This window comes from Dendropsophus ebraccatus, chromosome 14 (assembly GCF_027789765.1).
Source record: "Dendropsophus ebraccatus isolate aDenEbr1 chromosome 14, aDenEbr1.pat, whole genome shotgun sequence".
Classification (NCBI taxonomy): Eukaryota; Metazoa; Chordata; class Amphibia; order Anura; family Hylidae; genus Dendropsophus; species Dendropsophus ebraccatus.
Window position 1 is genome coordinate 6,585,576 of NC_091467.1, and position 19,591 is coordinate 6,605,166.

Genomic DNA, 19,591 nt, shown 5'->3' on the forward strand with positions numbered 1-19,591 from the left:
GGCGACACACTGCACTCAACTTCCCTAGCGACCAGGCGCGGCTGTATCCAGGGGAGGGGCTTATAGAACACGTCATAACACCTACTCCGCCCCTCAGCTGGTCTACACACTGTTCCAAAATAAGGAGCAGTATTATAGTATGTATTATTAGCATGTATTATAGTACTTATATTCCTGTATATAGGGGGCAGTATTATAGTAGTTATATCCCTGTATATAGGGGCAGTATTATAGTAGTTATATTCCTGTATATAGGAGCAGTATTATAGTAGTTATATTCCTGTATATAGGAGCAGTATTATAGTAGTTATATTCTTGTATATAGGGAGCAGTATTATAGTAGTATATTCCTGTATATAGGAGCAGTATTATAGTAGTTCTATTCCTGTATATAGGGAGCAGTATTATAGTAGTTATATTCCTGTATATAGGGAGCAGTATTATAGTAGTTATATTCCTGTATATAGGAGCAGTATTATAGTAGTTATATCCCTGTATATAGGAGCAGTATTATAGTAGTTATATTCCTGTATATAGGAGCAGTATTATAGTAGTTCTATTCCTGTATATAGGGAGCAGTATTATAGTAGTTATATTCCTGTATATAGGAGCAGTATTATAGTAGTTATATCCCTGTATATAGGAGCAGTATTATAGTAGTTATATTCCTGTATATAGGAGCAGTATTATAGTAGTATATTCCTGTATATAGGAGCAGTATTATAGTAGTTATATTCCTGTATATAGGGAGCAGTATTATAGTAGTTATATTCCTGTATATAGGGGCAGTATTATAGTAGTTATATTCCTGTATATAGGAGCAGTATTATAGTAGTTATATTCCTGTATATAGGAGCAGTATTATAGTAGTTATATCCCTGTATATAGGAGCAGTATTATAGGAGTTATATTCCTATATATAGGAGCAGTATTATAGTAGTTATATTCCTGTATATAGGAGCAGTATTATAGTAGTTATATTATTGTATTATATGTAGGAGGCAGTATTAGGCCATGTTCACACCATACTTTTTATGAGAAGAGCGGTATATTATACCTATGGGGTATTATTAGAAATGGCATGTGTATTAGTGGGCACCAGACCGTTTCCTGGCCCCATTGTTGGGGAAGGGCCGTTTGGATTACATCTTTATGGACACACTAATTTAAACCTGCTGTTCTGTTCGGTCAAAAATGACCGAATTTGAAATTTGATATTTTTTTGAAATATTCATTATGCGGTTCTGAAACTTGTGGTTCATTGACTTTTCCTCATTTGAGGGGTTCTTACTAATAGCAGTTTGTATTTATTTATTTTTTGTTTATTTTTACTCCACGTCTTTTTTTACTCTTGTACTGTTCGGTCAAAAATGACCAATAGCCTTTTATACTAATCTCCAGCCATTTTTTGAAAAAAATAAAGGAGTAATAATCTCATTTTGGTCAATCATTAACCGAGACAACAGAAAGCCGGACATAATGTTACATTACAATGCCACTAAAGGGACAGTTGCTACTCTAGATCAACTCATAGGCACTTACACCTGTAAACGCAGAACTAATTGGTGGCCAATGGTTGTTTTTTACAATATTCATGATGTGTCGGCGTACAATGCATTTGTGTTATGGCGTGAAATAGATCCAAATTGGAACAAAAATAAACTGTATAAAAGAAGAATGGGAATTTTTATAGAGGAATTGGGAAAATCACTGGTTAGCCCATATATTGAACAAAGAAAAGTAACACCCAGAGGTGATGGAGCTGCAGCCATGGTCCACAGGATCCAACAGCATGCTGAAGAAAGTGACCCAAGGGCTTCCGCTAGCACTGCCACGATGGCCACGGCCTCCACCAGCAATGCAACCAGCCTAAAACGGGAATGATGCGCCTTCTTTCCAACATCAAGTAATCACAAATCCAATGTGATATGTTGCAAAGTGCAAAGTACTTATGCAAAAGACATGTCAATTATACTTGTGACAAATGCAAATAGTAAATTTAGCACCTTGAACCTTATTTCACATTTTATATAGAAAAAACTAGACTTTTATATTTACATACAGTTTGATGTTACTAGTTATAGTTAACAGTTTTATAAAGACTTTTTTGTGCAATATGCATGAATAATGCAATAAGGCCATCTAACTTTTTTTTTGACACAAATGAATATGTAAATTAAAGAAGCAGTTCACTTTTTTTTTTTTTTGGGCCCCCCCCGGTAGCCTGTGGCATGTATACTTACAGAAGATGATCGGTGTCCCGCGGCGTAGCTCCGGTCCCGTCCCGCGGTGCCGTACAAATCTGGCGCGCGCTCACTTCCGCCGGCGCTGTGACTCCTCTTCTCAGCCTTGTAATTTGAACGCCGGAAGTCACGCGCTTCCATAGAGAATGCATGGAAGCGAGTGACTTCCGGCGTATAATGACAGGACAGAGAAGAGGACTGACAGCAGCCGGCGGAAGTGAGCGCGCGCCGGATTTGAACGGCACCGCAGGACGGGACCGGAGCTACGCCGCGGGACACCGATCATCTTCTGTAAGTATACATGCCACAGGCTACCGGGGGGGGGGCCCCAAAAAAAAAAAGTGAACTGCTTCTTTATGTTTTTTATTTCATTTTTCATTTGTTTATAAACAACCATGTTCACATATAGTTTTTTGGCTATGTTCACACTACGTAAGAGACCGGCCGTTCCGTGACCCCAGCTGGGTCACGGAACGGCCGGTCTCTAGCCGGATCATCTCGCGCGCCCGCTTCAGAGCTTCCCATAGCCCACAGTGCCGCTTGCTTCACTGTGTGAACTGACAGGTCTTTCTGCGGACGGAATTCACTGAATTCCGGCCGCAGAAAACTGACATGTCAGCTTTTTCCGGCCCCGCATGGGATCCCGGCCGGAGCGTATACGATGTGTGTACGCTCCAGCCGGGATCCCATTGAAAACAAGGCTATGTACCACCCTCAAAACTACGGCCGTAGTTCTGCGGCAAGAACTATGGCCGTAGTTTTACGTAGTGTGAACATAGCCTAATAATGCAAAAGAAAAATAAAACACTAGTTAGTTAAAAATCCAGACCTTAATAGGCCCGGTCAAAAATGACCGAAACATGATATGTGTATAGTAGAACCGAACAGAACAGCAGGGTTAAAGCATTCCGTCTTGCTGTCAGTTTCCCTTTCAGTGAATGTAAACCCAGTGCTGTATAAATCCTTATCCTTCCATCTGTAGGTTATACATGCAGTCCGTGTGCTTATAGGATGTGCAGCCTCTATGGCTCCCCGCTCTCAGCTCCCGGGGGAGGGGCAGTGAGGGGCCCCAGGCTCCGAGTCTCCTTTCTGTGTCCCAGTGAATCGATAGCAGGCAGCGGCTCACGGTACACGCATCGCCCTGTGTTTATCAGATGTATGCCAGGTCATTAAACACATAGCAGGAATCCAGCCGCCCTGCGCCCGGGCATAGGACTCCGGAACAATACCACGCGTTCCCCCTACAGAATATTTTTCCATAGCCCCCCGCCCCGGCCCCCTATGTTTGTATGCATACACTACACTTTTCTTGGAAAACAGAGCCCTGTTTAAGAGCGGTGTGACGTTGTGTTAGTCAGGACAGCTTACATGGGGCGATATTTATACTGTACATTATAACATTGAGAGAAGTCCTATAAACAGGGCAGGACAGGGATTTATATGTAACGGCCGCACACATACACGTTACTGCAGCACTGTACTCTAAGGGCTCTGCCGCATTGCTGGGCCACAATGGCCGACCACCAGCATGGCTGACCGGGGCCCCTCTATTACCTGGCTCGCCCAGTATGGGTGTATGGCTGCTTCAAATATTGGATTAGAAAGCACATTTTTGGGAATATATAATGGACGTAAATATACTGTAGGGCACAAGGCTGCATCACTGTTATATGGTGGATTGTATGATCTAAAGTGGGTCAGGTCTATGCTATGGACTGGTTTAGGTTCGACCCACTAAAAAGCCTTCTATGGTGCCAAAAAAATCAAGTATACAACTTCTATTATGTCTTCCTGAATTGGGAGGGGGGCTTGACATGTGAGCCCCCTTCACTTAAAGGGGTACTCCTGTGAAAATCTTTTTCTTTCAAATCAACTGGTTTCAGAAAGTTATAAAGATTTGTAATTTACTTCTATTTAAAAATCTCCAGTCTTTCAGTACTTATCAGCTGCTGTATGGCCTGCAGGAAGTGGTGTATTCTCTCGTCTGACACAGTGCTCTCTGCTGCCTCCTCTGTCCATGTCAGGAACTGTCCAGAGCAGCAGCAAATCCCAATAGAAAACCTCTCCTGCTCTGGACAGTTCCTGACATGGACAGAGGTGGCAGCAGAGAGCACAGTGTCAGACTGAAGAGAATACACCACTTCCTGCAGTACATACAGCAGCTAATAGGTATTGGAAGACTGGAGATTATTAAATGGAAGTACATTACTAGGCTATGTTCACACACAGTGAACAACTGGCCATTCCGTGACCCCGGCCTGGTCACGGAACGGCCGTTCTCTGCCCGGATCATCGCGGCTGGTACTTAAGTACCGGCCAGATGATCTGTCCGTTCGCAGAGCTCTGATGCGGGCGCATCAGTGCGCGCCCGTATCAGAGCTTCCCCCTGCACACTATGGAGCAAGCGGCTGGAGCCGCTCGCTTCATAGTGTGAACTGACAGGGTTTCCTACGGCCGCAATTCATTGAATTGCGGCCGCAGAAAACTGACATGTCAGTTATTTGCGGGGCTGCACGGGATTCCGGCTGGAGCGTATACGATGTGTGTATGCTCTGGCCGGGATCCCACTGAAACTAAGGCATTGTTCCACCCCGCAAAAACTACGGCCGTTGTTGCCATCGGTAACAATGGCCGTAGTTTTACGCAGTGTGAACATAGCCCAAATCTGTATAACTTTCTGACACCAGTTGATTTAAAAAAGATTTTCGCCAGAGCAACCCCCTCCCCCCCCCCGGCAGGTTGGTGGTGGACATGGTGGAGCCCACAACCTACCAGGCTAATGCCAGTATATACGTATGTCTTGTCAGTCAGTATGGATGCTGTCAGTCAGGGATGGGGAACCTGCCGCCCTCCAGCTGTTGCAAAACTACAATTCCCGACATATCCGGACGGCCAAAAGCTGGAGGGCTGAAGGTTCCCACTCCTGGTGTAAGGCAACAGTCGGGTTATGCTGAGGGTTGTAATCCCACAGCGTTTGGAGGCCACTGATGGTCGGCTCTGGAGGAAACATGAGAAGGCTGAAGGCGTAGAGGACTTTTTATTCCTCTGTGATTATTTTTCTTAGCTGCGACTAATTTTCCATCCCGGTGTGGGCGGACGGCCACTGCCAGAATACAGGCCATCTCCATTTTGTAGGTTTCTCAGGATCTCCCAGTCCTTTACTGCTGGTCAGAATGGGTGAGATACAGTATATACCATGGATATAACAAGTCCACACCCCAGGCTTTTGTTGTGTAAACATATCAGACCAATAATAATTGTCTAAAAAAAGCATTCAGTCCTTGGGGTAGGCGACTTGACAGTCCTCGCCCGATCCAGACCTGACAGTCCTCACCCGATCCAGACCTGACAGTCCTCACCCCGATCCGGACTTGACAGTCCTCACCCCGATCAGGACCTGACAGTCCTCGCCCGATCCAGACCTGACAGTCCTCACCCCGATCCGAACCTGACAGTCCTCACCCCAATCTGGACCTGACAGTCCTCGCCCAATCCAGACCTGACAGTCCTCACCCCGATCCGGACTTGACAGTCCTCGCCCGATCCAGACCTGACAGTCCTCACCCCGATCTGGACTTGACAGTCCTCGCCCGATCCAGACCTGACAGTCCTCACCCCGATCTGGACTTGACAGTCCTCGCCCGATCCAGACCTGACAGTCCTCACCCTGATCCGAACCTGACAGTCCTCACCCCAATCTGGACCTGACAGTCCTCGCCCAATCCAGACCTGACAGACCTCACCCGATCCAGACCTGACAGTCCTCGCCCAATCTGGACCTGACAGTCCTCACCCCGATCCAGACATGACAGTCCTCGCCCAATCTGGACCTGACAGTCCTCACCCCGATCCAGACATGACAGTCCTCGCCCCAATCTGGACCTGACAGTCCTCACCCCGATCCAGACATGACAGTCCTCGCCCAATCTGGACCTGACAGTCCTCACCCAGATCCAGACATGACAGTCCTCGCCCCAATCTGGACCTGACAGTCCTCACCCCGATCCAGACATGACAGTCCTCACCCGACTGGGGGAAGGAGACTAAATAGATAATAACAAGTATAGAAGGAATTGTTAGTCTCCCCATGGGCAGCAACATATCAAAAGTTATGTTCTGGAATACCCCTTTAAACTTTTCATATGGTCCTTTTTTCAATCTGTTGTCTGGTTCCCAATATCTCTGCAATTTGAGGTCTTTCGATGCACTGAAGGTGGGCCCGGCGCCCCCAGTGCACCAATATCTCCTCCCTGGTGGCCCTCGTCTTCTCTGTTCCCTCAGTCCCGCCTTCTTTGTCAAGTCCAATGCAGCTAGCACTACTTTATTAGCATCCACAGAGTGGGGAGGAAAATACGAGTGAGTATATTTTTTTATAGTACAGGGGGGGGGGCGGTGTCAAACTACCTACAGGAAGGGATTATCAACATGAGGGGTATTTTTTCCTGGTGGGGATTAAATAGCAGGGCCGAGGAGGATAGACAGGGTGGATGCCTAAACCGACTTGAGTTCTGCTGTGAAGATACAAAGTGGGGGCTATCATGTGGGAGCACATCGGGGCCTTATATTATATGGGGAAACAGAGAGACCCAACTGCTATATAGCCACACAGAGGGCGCCTAATTACTATACAGATGCACGAAGGGGGGCTAACTACTATATATATATATATAGATATATATATATATTTATATACACACACGAAGGGGGGCTAACTACCATATATACAGTATATATATATATATATATATATATATATATATATATATGAACAAAGGGGGGGCTAACTACTATACAAATATGCACAAATGGGGGCTCACTTTTATATATATGCACAAAGGGGGGCTAACTACTATATATATGCACAAAGGGGGGCTAACTACTATATATTCGCACAAAGGGGGGGTAACTACTATATATATGCATAAAGGGGGCCTAACTACTCTATTGGGACACAGCGAGGACCTCTGTATGGATACACAGAGAGAACCTATCTATGGATAAACAAAGCAAGCCTAACTACTATAAGAGGGCACAATGGGAACTAACTACTATATGGGGGCACAGAGGAGGGCTAATACTACATGCGCTGGAGCAAGGAAACTAATCTGTTTCTCTGGCAGATTCTTCAGAGTTGTGGCCCCGGCCAGATGGAAACGAAAAAGAAGACGTCATCTGGGTCACTTGACATTAATCACTGTCGTCATTTGTACAGTCTATAGTACCTGTGTAGTGCTGGAATCTACCAATATATGGGGATAGTATTTTATTTACTAACAGTATAATGGTATTAGTCAGTATGTGATGGTATTGGTAAAGGTTATGGTGTAGCGGTATTATTTGTCCCATATATACTGGAATCATTAGTAATACTGGCGTCATGGAAGCACATCCAGCACAGGGTGACCCGCACTGCACTATTATACCCCAGCATGCAGCTGTTAGTGCAGGTTTCCCTCATAGGGTCCACATAGCCCTGGAGCCGGCCGTGGTGACTGCACCCACATAGCTACACCTGCGCCCCCACATCTCTCCCGCACAGAGACCACTCATACTTCACCATCCTTCACCATCCGATGAACCTGACGGCGACCAGGTCATCAAACATTCTGGATTACTGGATCAGTCATAGAAAAGTATAGAAAACTCATTGTCACTAAGACGAAGCCATAATATTCCACGCTGTACTGCCGTTCTGTGCTGGAAACCTTCTGGATTATAGGGATTTTACATGGCCCCCTAATATTCCCATCCCCTTTAAGGAAGCATGGGATCTGCGGGTCATTCCCATCCCTCCTCTCTCCCTCCCCTCCCCCGTCTATCCATAGCGTCTCTCCCGCCCTCTCTCCATAAACACTGAGCTCACTTTTTCCACTGTTTGGTCAGTGTTGGATTAGAAGGGAGCTGGGCAGAGTTCCCTCAAATCCTGCAAGGAGAGAGGGGAGAGGAGGAAGATGGAGAGATAGTGGAGGAGAGGCGAGACGTGCGGCCGCTCCGGCTCCTCTGGGATGAGGGATTTGTGTCTACAGGAGGGTAACTGGTAAAGAAGAGAAGAGTCTCCTACTATAGTGTAATATAAAGTGAGGCGTGCACATGACGATACCGTCCCAGGAGAAACAAATTTACATCCATTTGTTTGAAGTCATTGGGACTTTCCAGCCCTGAATAGCGGGTGGATATCTGGTCCATGGCGTCCGTGGGTGTCCGGTCCACAGAGTCTGTACCTTCTGCTCCCAGAGTTAGAGGTTCTTACAGTCATCAATCCACCCCTCACAGGACAGACAGGTCATGGCACGACCGGGAATGGACTCTCAACACGGTCCTGCTGTTGCGGGTAACAAGCCGGTCCAGGAACCTGCGTGCCCGCTTGCCCAGACTCTCTTTGCGCAGGCTTCTTAAGCGGCAGCTTTCGGCCACTTCTGGCCCATCTCTCCGTAGCCGTATCTGACGCACCATCCCCTCAAACAGCTCCTGAACGTTGTGCTGAAGGACGGCAGAAGTCTCGATGAATTTGCAGTCGAACACCACGGCGCAGGCTCTGCCCTCTGTATAAATGAACAACCAAAGGTCAATGCTAACATCTAAGGAGTTTCCACCATGTAAGTCGTCTAGAAGGTTCCATCATCTCCAGCTCCTCATCATTCTAAAAATCTCTGCTGTCAGAGATCGGAAACAGAACACATGAGGACGTACTTACCTGTCCAGGCTCCCCCTGTGTCCTCCAGCCTCTAGGATGTCTCCGAAGTGACAGGCCCCTAAGCCAATCACTGGCCGAGACAAGACGGTGCCACAGCCAGTGATTGGCTGAGCGGTCTGTCAATTTAGAGACGGGTTTCGGAAGTGTCGGAGGCAACTGTAGTAAGTGAAGAACATAGGAACAAGGCTGGAGGATACAAGGGGAGCCTGGACAGGTAAGTACATCTTTTTTTTTCCTTTACCCATGCATCAGTTGTCGGCCATGCATTGCTGTTACACATAGCGATGCGAGGTCAGCGGCCAATGATTTTTAAAGATATTTAAAACAAGGATCAGCCAATGATTGTTTCTTTATTACACGGAATGATATCTGCCCGAATCAGCAGGTATATGGGCATCATGGTGTGTGTGTGTGTGTGTAGGGGGTGCTGGGGGCCTAGTTTGAGGTCTCTCGTCTATTAGCCGTTACTATTGGCGCTTGGAGGGTTTATGTACAGATTGCATAGTGTACTTTCTTTTATGTACAGATTTCATAGCACACTTTCTTTTTTTTATATTTTATATTGGAATCTACTGCTTACTAAACTGTACACATGTAATATAGTCGAGAGTCTACAAGAAGGAGTATGGTCCCTTTAAGAAAAACAACCAAGAGCCCATTAAAAGGTGTAGTTCACTCCCAAATTTTTTTCTTTAAAATCAACTGGTGACAGAAAGTGCCAGAGATTTGTAATTTACTTCTACTCAAAAATCTCCAGTCTTCCAGTACTCATCAGCTGCTGTATGTCCTGCAGGAAGTGGTGTATTCTCTGCAGTCTGACACAGTGCTCTCTGCTGCCACCTCTGTCCATGTCAGGAACTGTCCAGAACAGGAGAGGTTTTCTATGGGGATTCGCTGCTGCTCTGGACAGTTCCTGACATGGACAGAGGAGGCAGCAGAGAGCACTGTGTCAGACTGGAGAGAATACACCGCTTCCTGCAGGACATACAGCAGCTGATGAGTAGTGTAATACTGGAAATTGTTAAATAGAAGTAAATTACAAATCTTACCAGTTGATTTGGGGGGGGGGGGGGGTATTTTGCCAGAGTACCCCTTAAAGCTGTTGCAGGACTATAGTCTGGTTTTGCCTCTGGTTGGGATCGCTGTCACTGTTGCTGAGCATGCTGGGACTTGTTGTTTTGCAGCAGCTTAGAGCTGACTGTAGCTGACGCACAGTGTTAATACTTTCGTACTGCAGGGTATGACTTGAGAGAATACACCACTTCATGCAGTACATACAGCAGCTGATAAGTACCGGAAGACTGGAGATTTTTGAATAGAAGTAATATACAAATCTCTGGCACTTTTTGGCACAGGTTGATTTGAAAGAATAACTTTTTTTGGTGAACAACCCCTTTAAGGTCTGTGATAGGGAGGAGCATACAGAAAGCAAAGGGTGATCTACCAAATGGGGTGTGGGTGCTCATGAGGTATCACACACAGACTCTCTCTCTGGAACATATGCTCTTGGATATCAGTATAGGCTAATGGAGAGAGTGTAGATACATTCATAGATATAGGAATAGTAACCGCAGTGTTATAGTACATAACAGAAACATTGTTAGGACTCAGACGCTTCATGGAGATCCCCTTTAAGCGTCCTGGGAGATCCCCGGAGCGGGAACGTCAGATAGGAGGGTAGAGGCCTTGGCAGAGGGTAAATGAAGCGGAGTCCTTGGGCAGCTGCCATATCTTTCAGCAGGTTTCCCTTCCTCCCAATCACTCACCTTCCACAGACACTTCCCGGCTGCGGACAAGGTCTGTCTTGTTCCCTACCAGGATGATTGGAATATTTTCGTACTGACGCGTACGCCTCAGCTGGATCCGTAACTCCGAGGCACTTTCGAAGCTGGAGCGGTCGGTGATGGAGTAGACGAGGATGTACGCGTGGCCGATTCGCAGGGCATTGTCACAGCCGTCTGTCCGTTTCTGGAGGTTAAGGGTTAGAGGGTTTAGTCATCTGCACTGTGTAACGGCCCTCCTGTCTCAGCCCGCCCCATAAGGATCACAGCTGGAGATCTGTTACTGTGGGATCTATGTGACACCAATGGATCCAGGAATAGTGCATGGTGGGCTCCCGACTCCTCCATCATACTGGGGGGAGAAGGGTCAAGCATAATGGATTTCACCCACCCAATCTAAGAGGAGCTGAGCATACATGTGTGGGGGGATCAGGCAAGATAGCTACCAGCTGTATGAGCTATCTACACATGGCATGCTTTACTCCTTAAAGGGGTACTCTGATAAAGAAAATGACTTTCAAATCCACTGACATTACAAAGTTATATATATTTGTAATTTACTTCTATTTAAAAATCTCCAGTCTTCCAGTACTTATCAGCTGCTGTATGTCCTGCAGGAAGTGGTGTATTCCCTCTAGTCTGACACAGTGCTCTCTGCTGCCACCTCTGTCCATGTCAGGAACTGTCCAGAGCAGCAGCAAATCCCCATAGAAAACCTCTCCTGCTCTGGACAGTTCCTGACATGGACAGAGGTGGCAGCAGAGAGCACTGTGTCAGACTGGAGAGAATACACCACTTCCTGCAGCACATACAGCAGCTAATAAGTACTGGAAGACTGGAGATTTTTAAATAGAAACAATTTACAGATCTGTATAACTTTCAACTTTTTGACACCAGTTAATTTAAAAGATTTTTTGTGTGGAGTTCCCCTTTAAGGGTATGTTCACACACATTGGAGTTTCATTTCGTTACTTAATGTGAACACAGCCTAAAGGGACGCTATACATAAGGTCCTCCCTTTCTCCATGTGCTGTGTAGATGAATACCTGGATCTCGCAGATGTCCATCAGGAGGAGGCTGGTGTCCTCTCCGTCCACCGTCAGTGTGCACTGATACAGCTCTGAATGAAATAGGAAGAAAAACATATCAAGAAAACATGTAGCTATAGCAGGGTGGACCGAGATAGCAGATCCTTTCATTAGGGTTTGTTCACATGCTGCAGATCAGCTGCAGATCATCCAGTGACTGCTGGGACCCCCCGCCAGCCCGTGTGCAGACTCAACTGCTGCCCCTTCACTTTCACTTGGACATGTAAATGATGCCCAAGGTCCCACACACACATCCGTATTACTGATCCGCATTCTCATCTGTATTACTGATCCACATACTCATCCGTATTACTGATCCGCATTCTCATCTGTATTACTGATCCACATACTCATCCGTATTACTGATCCGCATTCTCATCTGTATTACTGATCCGCATACACATCCGTATTACTGATCCGCATACTCATCTGTATTACTGATCCGCATAGTCATCTGTATTACTAATCCGCATAGTCATCTGTATTACTAATCCGCATACACATCCGTATAACTGATCTGCATACTCATCTGTATTACTGATCTGTATACTCATCTGTATTACTGATCCGCATACTCATCTGTATTACTGATCTGTATACTCATCCCTATTACCGATCCACATACACATCCATATTACTGATCTGTATACTCATCTGTATTACTGATCCGCATACTCATCTGTATCACTGATCCCCATACTCATCCGTATTACTGATCCGCATATTCATCTGTATTACTGATCCGCATACTCATCCGTATTACTGATCCGCATACACATCTGTATTACTGATCCGCATACTCATCCGTATTACTGATCCGCATGCTCATCTGTATTACTGATCCGCATACTCATCCGTATTACTGATCCGCATACTCATCTGTATTACTGATCCGCATACTCATCTGTATTACTGATCCGCATACTCATCTGTATCACTGATCCACATACTCATCTGTATTACTGATCCGCATACTCATCTGTATCACTGATCCCCATACTCATCCGTATTACTGATCCGCATACTCATCTGTATTACTGATCCGCATACTCATCCGTATTACTGATCCGCATACACATCCGTATTACTGATCCGCATACTCATCTGTATTACTGATCCGCATGCTCATCTGTATTACTGATCCGCATACTCATCCGTATTACTGATCCGCATACTCATCTGTATTACTGATCCGCATACTCATCCGTATTACTGATCCGCATACTCATCCGTATTACTGATCCGCATACTCATCCGTATTACTGATCCGCATAGTCATCAGTATTACTGATCCGCATACTCATCTGTATTACTGATCCGCATACTCATCTGTATTACTGATCCGCATACTCATCTGTATTACTGATCCGCATACTCATCTGTATTACTGATCCGCATACTCATCCGTATTACTGATCCGCATACTCATCTGTATTACTGATCCGTATGCTCATCTGTATTACTGATCCGCATACTCATCCATATTACTGATCCGCATACTAATCTGTATTACTGATCTGCATACTCATCCGTATTACTGATCCCCATACTCATCTGTATTACTGATCCGCATACTCATCTGTATTACTGATCCGCATAGTCATCAGTATTACTGATCCGCATACTCATCCATATTACTGATCCGCATAGTCATCTGTATTACTGATCCGCATACTCATCTGTATTACTGATCCACATACTCATCTGTATTACTGATCCACATACTCATCCGTATTACTGATCCGCATACTCATCTGTATTACTGATCCGCATACTCATCTGTATTACTGATCCGCATACTCATCCGTATTACTGATCCGCATACTCATCTGTATCACTGATCCACATACTCATCTGTATTACTGATCCGCATACTCATCTGTATTACTGATCCGCATACTCATCTGTATTACTGATCCGCATACTCATCTGTATTACTGATCCGCATACTCATCTGTATTACTGATCCGCATACTCATCTGTATTACTGATCCGCATACTCATCCGTATTACTGATCCGCATACTCATCTGTATTACTTATCCGTATGCTCATCTGTATTACTGATCCGCATACTCATCCATATTACTGATCCGCATACTCATCTGTATTACTGATCCCCATACTCATCTGTATTACTGATCCGCATACTCATCCATATTACTGATCCGCATAGTCATCTGTATTACTGATCCGCATACTCATCTGTATTACTGATCCGCATACTCATCTGTATTACTGATCCATATACTCATCCGTATTACTGATCCGTATACTCATCTGTATTACTGATCCCCATACTCATCCGTATTACTGATCCGCATACACATCCGTATTACTGATCCGCATACTCATCTGTATTATGAATCCCCATACTCATCTGTATTACTGATCCGCATACTCATCTGTATTACTGATCCGCATACTCATCTGTATTATGGATCCCCATACTCATCTGTATTACTGATCCGCATACTCATCTGTATTACTGATCCGCATTCTCATCTGTATTACTGATCCGCATACTCATCTGTATTACTAATCCCCATACTCATCCGTATTACTGATCCGTATGCTCATCTGTATTACTGATCCGCATACTCATCCGTATTACTGATCCGCATACTCATCTGTATTACTGATCCGCATACTCATCTGTATTATGGATCCCCATACTCATCTGTATTACTGATCCGCATACTCATCTGTATTACTGATCCGCATTCTCATCTGTATTACTAATCCCCATACTCATCCGTATTACTGATCCGCATACTCATCTGTATTACTGATCCGCATACTCATCTGTATTATGGATCCCCATACTCATCCGTATTACTGATCCGCATACTCATCTGTATTACTGATCCGCATACTCATCTGTATTATGGATCCCCATACTCATCCGTATTCTCAATATCCCAAGTAACGAATAAACACAAGACTGCAGAATGAGACTACATACAAGGTAGTCTGTAACCATGGAGATGCAAAGGTCTGCATAGGAGCTGTGTGCACAGAACGGTGGGCAGCAGTAGACTATAGGGTGCAACAATGATGGCGGCCCCCCCTTCTTCTGTCATAGGTCTCCAATGTCCTATTACAGACCATCTCCATCTGTATGCCTGCACTAGGTCCATGAGCACTACACCCCTGACCAGGTCCACCGCTGTAGCAGCTCTGCTCATCCGTATCACACTCAGTAGCTGACCTGGCCTCCATATTCTATCACAGTTGCTATAGATATTTTTCACCTGCTATCATCACTAGGGGGCGCTGTAATACAATAGCACTGCCCAGCCGGCACCTCCCCGCTCCCTGCACTCACCCGGCTGTTGTTCCAATGTTTCTCTGTCTTGTTCTCTTCTGAATATCCCGACCAGACTTGACTTCCCCACACCGGGGTCTCCGAGCAGGACCACCCTAAAGAGTCCGTCTGAGGTTCCCTGTGATCCCTGCCAGTCTGAATGGCTGCTTCCTTCTGATTCTGCAGGATGCTGAGCGGAGACTTTCATGATGGGGTTGGTGGTGTGTGATCGGTGCTGGTGTGCGCAGGGTAGGGGAGTGCTCGCTCTCCTCCGCAGGGGGGCGCGAGCCGCACACATCTAGACAAGAGCCACGACAAGAACTATTAATGGTGCGTTCACACCTACAGGATCTGCAGCGGATTTTCTGCAGCAGATTTCATTTAAATAACTGAACACAGCATCAAATCTGCTGCAGATCCTGTAGGTGTGAACGCACCCTAAAGGAGTACTTTACCCCCCAAAAAAAATTATTTTAAATTAACTTGTGTCAGAAAGTGACAGAGATTTGTACTTTACTTGTATTACAAAATCTCCAGTCTTCCTTTATGCTGTATGTCCTGCAGGAAGTGGTGTATTCTCTCCAGTCTGACACAGTGCTCTCTGCTGCCACCTCTGTCCATGTCAGGAACTGTCCAGAGCAGCAGCAAATCCCCATAGAAAACCTCTCCTGCTCTGGACAGTTCCTGACATGGACAGAGGTGGCAGCAGAGAGCACTGTGTCAGACTGGAGAGAATACACCACTTCCTGCAGGACATACAGCAGCTGATAAGTACTGAAACTTTCCGCTCTCCAGCTGTTGCAAAACTAGAATTTCCATCATGCCTGGACAGCCAAACACTCTTACAGCATGATGGGAATTGTTGTTTTGCAATAGCTGGAGACCCGAAGGTTGCCCATCCGTGTGAGGACTGGATAGAGTTGAGACAAAGAACAGGGCATCCAGTCACTGACAGCAAGAAGAGATCTTGGATACTGTAAGAAATTAAAACACAAAGTCTGAACCTATTAATAGCACAAATCCCATATGGTCTGTTACAATGTGTCAGTGCAGTAAATGTTGCTGCCTGGAGCGCAGCCAGATACAATTATATCAGGGCAGGACAGGTAATGAGAATGGAGCCATGCACTAGAGATTCCAGCCTGTCGCTTTACAGCTGCTGCAAAACTACAACTCCCAGCATGCCCGGACAGCCTGCAGTAATAGTGATAATAGAGCACTGGACCCCACCTCTGTCTTTCAAGCCGCTGCATAACTACAACTCCCAGCATGCCCCGACAGCCTGCAGTAATAGCTGAATTTCTAGAGCACTGGACCCAAACCTTTGTCTTACCAGTCACTGCAAAACTACAACTCCCAGCATGCCCGGACAGCCTGTAGTTTCAACCTGTGGATCAGCTGTTGCAAAACAACAACTAATCTGTCAGGACATGCTGGGAGTTGTAGTTCTGCAGTGACTGGAGAGAGAGAGGTGGGGGCCCAGTGCTATAGGGAGTGCGGCTATTACTGCAGGATGTCAGGGCATGCTGGGAGTTGTAGTTCTGCAGTGACTGGAGAGAGAGAGAGGTGGGGGCCCAGTGCTATAGGAAGAGGAGCTATTATTGCAGGCTGTCAGGGCATGCTGGGAGTTGTAGTTCTGTAGTGACTGGAGAGACAGAGGTGGGGTCCAGTGCTATAGGGAGAGAAGCTATTACTGTAGGCTGTCAGGGCATGCTGGGAGTTGTAGTTTTGCAGTGGCTGGAGAGACTTAGTTTACAAACCATTGATTTACAGAACATGAACCCTCTTGAGCTATTATGCCTCACAGCTGAGGGTTCTTTCCAATGTGTCAGTGCAGGGAACAATATACTGGCCAGGACAGGGGATTGTCAAGACAAATGCTCAGCTATAAGAAGACACAGGTCAGAGGTGACAGCAAGCAGAGATCCTGAAAGCCTGGAGGAACTCCACCCCTAAGTGTATGTGAAAGTGGCTGCAGGCTGAGTCACTAGACCCCCCCATAACCTAATTATAGGAGCCCGAGCGCTGACCTAGATGTGGCCGACCTGACTGGGAAGTATTGACATGGCTGTGATTATTTATACAGTGGCCGGGGTGGCATGTGTGGGTCACTAAGCCGTGAGGTCACACATGGCCCTGCGCAGTGCCCGCCAAGCTGGGGTCATGTGACATGAAGGTGTGTGTGTTACTATCACTTTAAATAATACAAAACATATATATACATATATATATATATATATATATATAGTTCTAATCTGTTCCTCATATTCCAACAACTGTAAAGATCTCTGCTGGAATATCTCATCCTGCCCCATCTGTGCTCCCAGGTGAGCATGTAATACACAGTCTGGGCTAATGCATCGTCTCCTACACTGATACACTGCGACAAACCCTCAGCTGTGAGAAATACTACATCAAGAGGGTTTATATTCAAAATTGTTTCCAACCTGTGGCTCTCTAGCTGTTAGATGTCAGGGCATGCTGGAGTTGTAGTTCTGCTATGAATGGAGAGCCATAGGTTGGTGTCCAGTTCTCTATGGAGTATCACTGTTACTGCAGGGCATGCTGGGAGTTGTAGTTCTGCACTAGCTGGAGAGCCATAGGTTGGGGTCCAGTTCTCTATGGAGTATCACTTTTACTGCAGTCTGTCACGGCATGCTGGTAGTTGTAGTTCTGCATTAGCTGGATAGACGGAGATTGGGGTCCAATTCTACTATTACTGCCGGCTATCAAAGCATGCTGGGAGTTGTAGTTCTGCACTAGCTGGAGAGCCATAGGTTGGTGTCCAGTTCTCTATGGAGTATCACTGTTACTGCAGGGCATGCTGGGAGTTGTAGTTCTGCACTAGCTGGAGAGCCATAGGTTGGGGTCCAGTTCTCTATGTAGTATCACTATTACTGCAGTCTGTCAGGGCATGCTGGGAGTTGTAGTTCTGCACTAGCTGGAGAGCCATAGGTTGGGGTCCAGTTTCTATGTAGTATCACTATTACTGCAGTCTGTCAGGGCATGCTGGGAGTTGTAGTTCTGCACTAGCTGGAGAGACGGAGGTTGGGGTCCAGTTCTACTATTACTGCCATCTGTCAGGGCATGCTGGGAGTTGTAGTTCTGCACTACTTGGAGAGACGGAGGTTGGGGTCCAGTTCTACTATTACTGTTGGCTGTCAGAGCATGCTGGGAGTTGTACTCAATAATCACGATTAGACCTGTAAGTGATGTGGACGCTGCCACAAACCTCAGTCTTTCTCATTGTTTCAAGTGAGTTGTGCCAGCACTTAGTCTTTGGATACAACCCTCATCCTCTGCTCCCCACTCTGGTCTTACCTCTGCCCTGTGGAGGACTCCCTCCTGATGTGTCTGTGAGCGCCCTGTATATGAGGACGCTGCTGATCCCTGGGGGATGTGATCTCTCGGGCAGCATCCAGCTCTCTGACTACACAGGATAGGACAGCTGTGTTATATATGACGCCGGCCATAGAACCCCACCCCCTGGATGGAGCCCCGGCAGCCCCACGTTATCTACTGCTGGGAGGAAAGGGTTAAGTACAAAAGATGAGCGACATGTATAACACTGCAGCACTTACAGGTCCAATAACATTACCTATACCCAAACCGGAGGAAATCATTGTATAATGGAAAGTTCTGCAACTTCAATGAAGGAAAAGCCGCACAGCTGGAGGTTTGTTACAGTTGTATCTCCCCCCGGTCCTCACAGCTTGTTACATTGTATCTCCCCCTGTCCTCACAGCTTGTTACATTGTATCTCCCCCCGGTCCTCACAGCTTGTTGCATTGTATCCCCCCCCCCCCCCGTCCTCACAGCTTGTTACATTGTATCTCCCCCAGTCCTCACAGCTTGTTACATTGTATCTCCCCCCCTGTCCTCACAGCTTGTTACATTGTATCTCCCCCCCTGTCCTCACAGCTTGTTACATTGTATCTCCCCCCGTCCTCACAGCATGTTACATTGTATCTCCCCCCCTGTCCTCACAGCTTGTTACATTGTATCTCCCCCTGTCCTCACAGCTTGTTACATTGTATCTCCCCCCGTCCTCACAGCATGTTACATTGTATCTCCCCCGGTCCTCACAGATTGTTACATTGTATCTCCCCCTGTCCTCACAGCTTGTTAGTTACATTGTATCTCCCCCCGGTCCTCACAGCTTGTTACACTGTATCTCCCCCGTCCTCACAGCTTGTTACATTGTATCCCCCCCCCCCCCCCCCGGGTCCTCACAGCTTGTTACATTGTATCCCCCCCCCCCCCCCCCGTCCTCACAGCTTGTTACATTGTATCCCCCCCCCCCCCCGTCCTCACAGCTTGTTACATTGTATCTCCCCCCCCCCCCCCCCCCCCCCCGTCCTCACAGCTTGTTACATTGTATCCCCCCTGGTCCTCACAGCTTGTTACATTGTATCCCCCCTGGTCCTCACAGCTTGTTACATTCTATCTCCCCCGTCCTCACAGCTTGTTACATTGTAT

At 46.4% G+C, this 19,591-nt stretch overlaps 1 protein-coding gene across 1 annotated transcript; it reads right to left on the reverse strand.

Moving 5' to 3' along the window:
- Positions 1 to 7,810: 7,810 nt before the first annotated feature.
- Positions 7,811 to 18,543, reverse strand: REM1 (RRAD and GEM like GTPase 1). The gene is made up of 5 exons (XM_069952156.1): positions 18,434 to 18,543; positions 15,134 to 15,410; positions 11,765 to 11,838; positions 10,704 to 10,905; positions 7,811 to 8,785 (listed from the first exon to the last, which is right to left on the reverse strand). The coding sequence occupies exons 2-5, from the start codon at positions 15,408 to 15,410 to the stop codon at positions 8,511 to 8,513; spliced, it is 828 nt and encodes a 275-aa protein (XP_069808257.1). The 5' UTR covers positions 18,434 to 18,543; the 3' UTR covers positions 7,811 to 8,510.
- Positions 18,544 to 19,591: the final 1,048 nt, after the last annotated feature.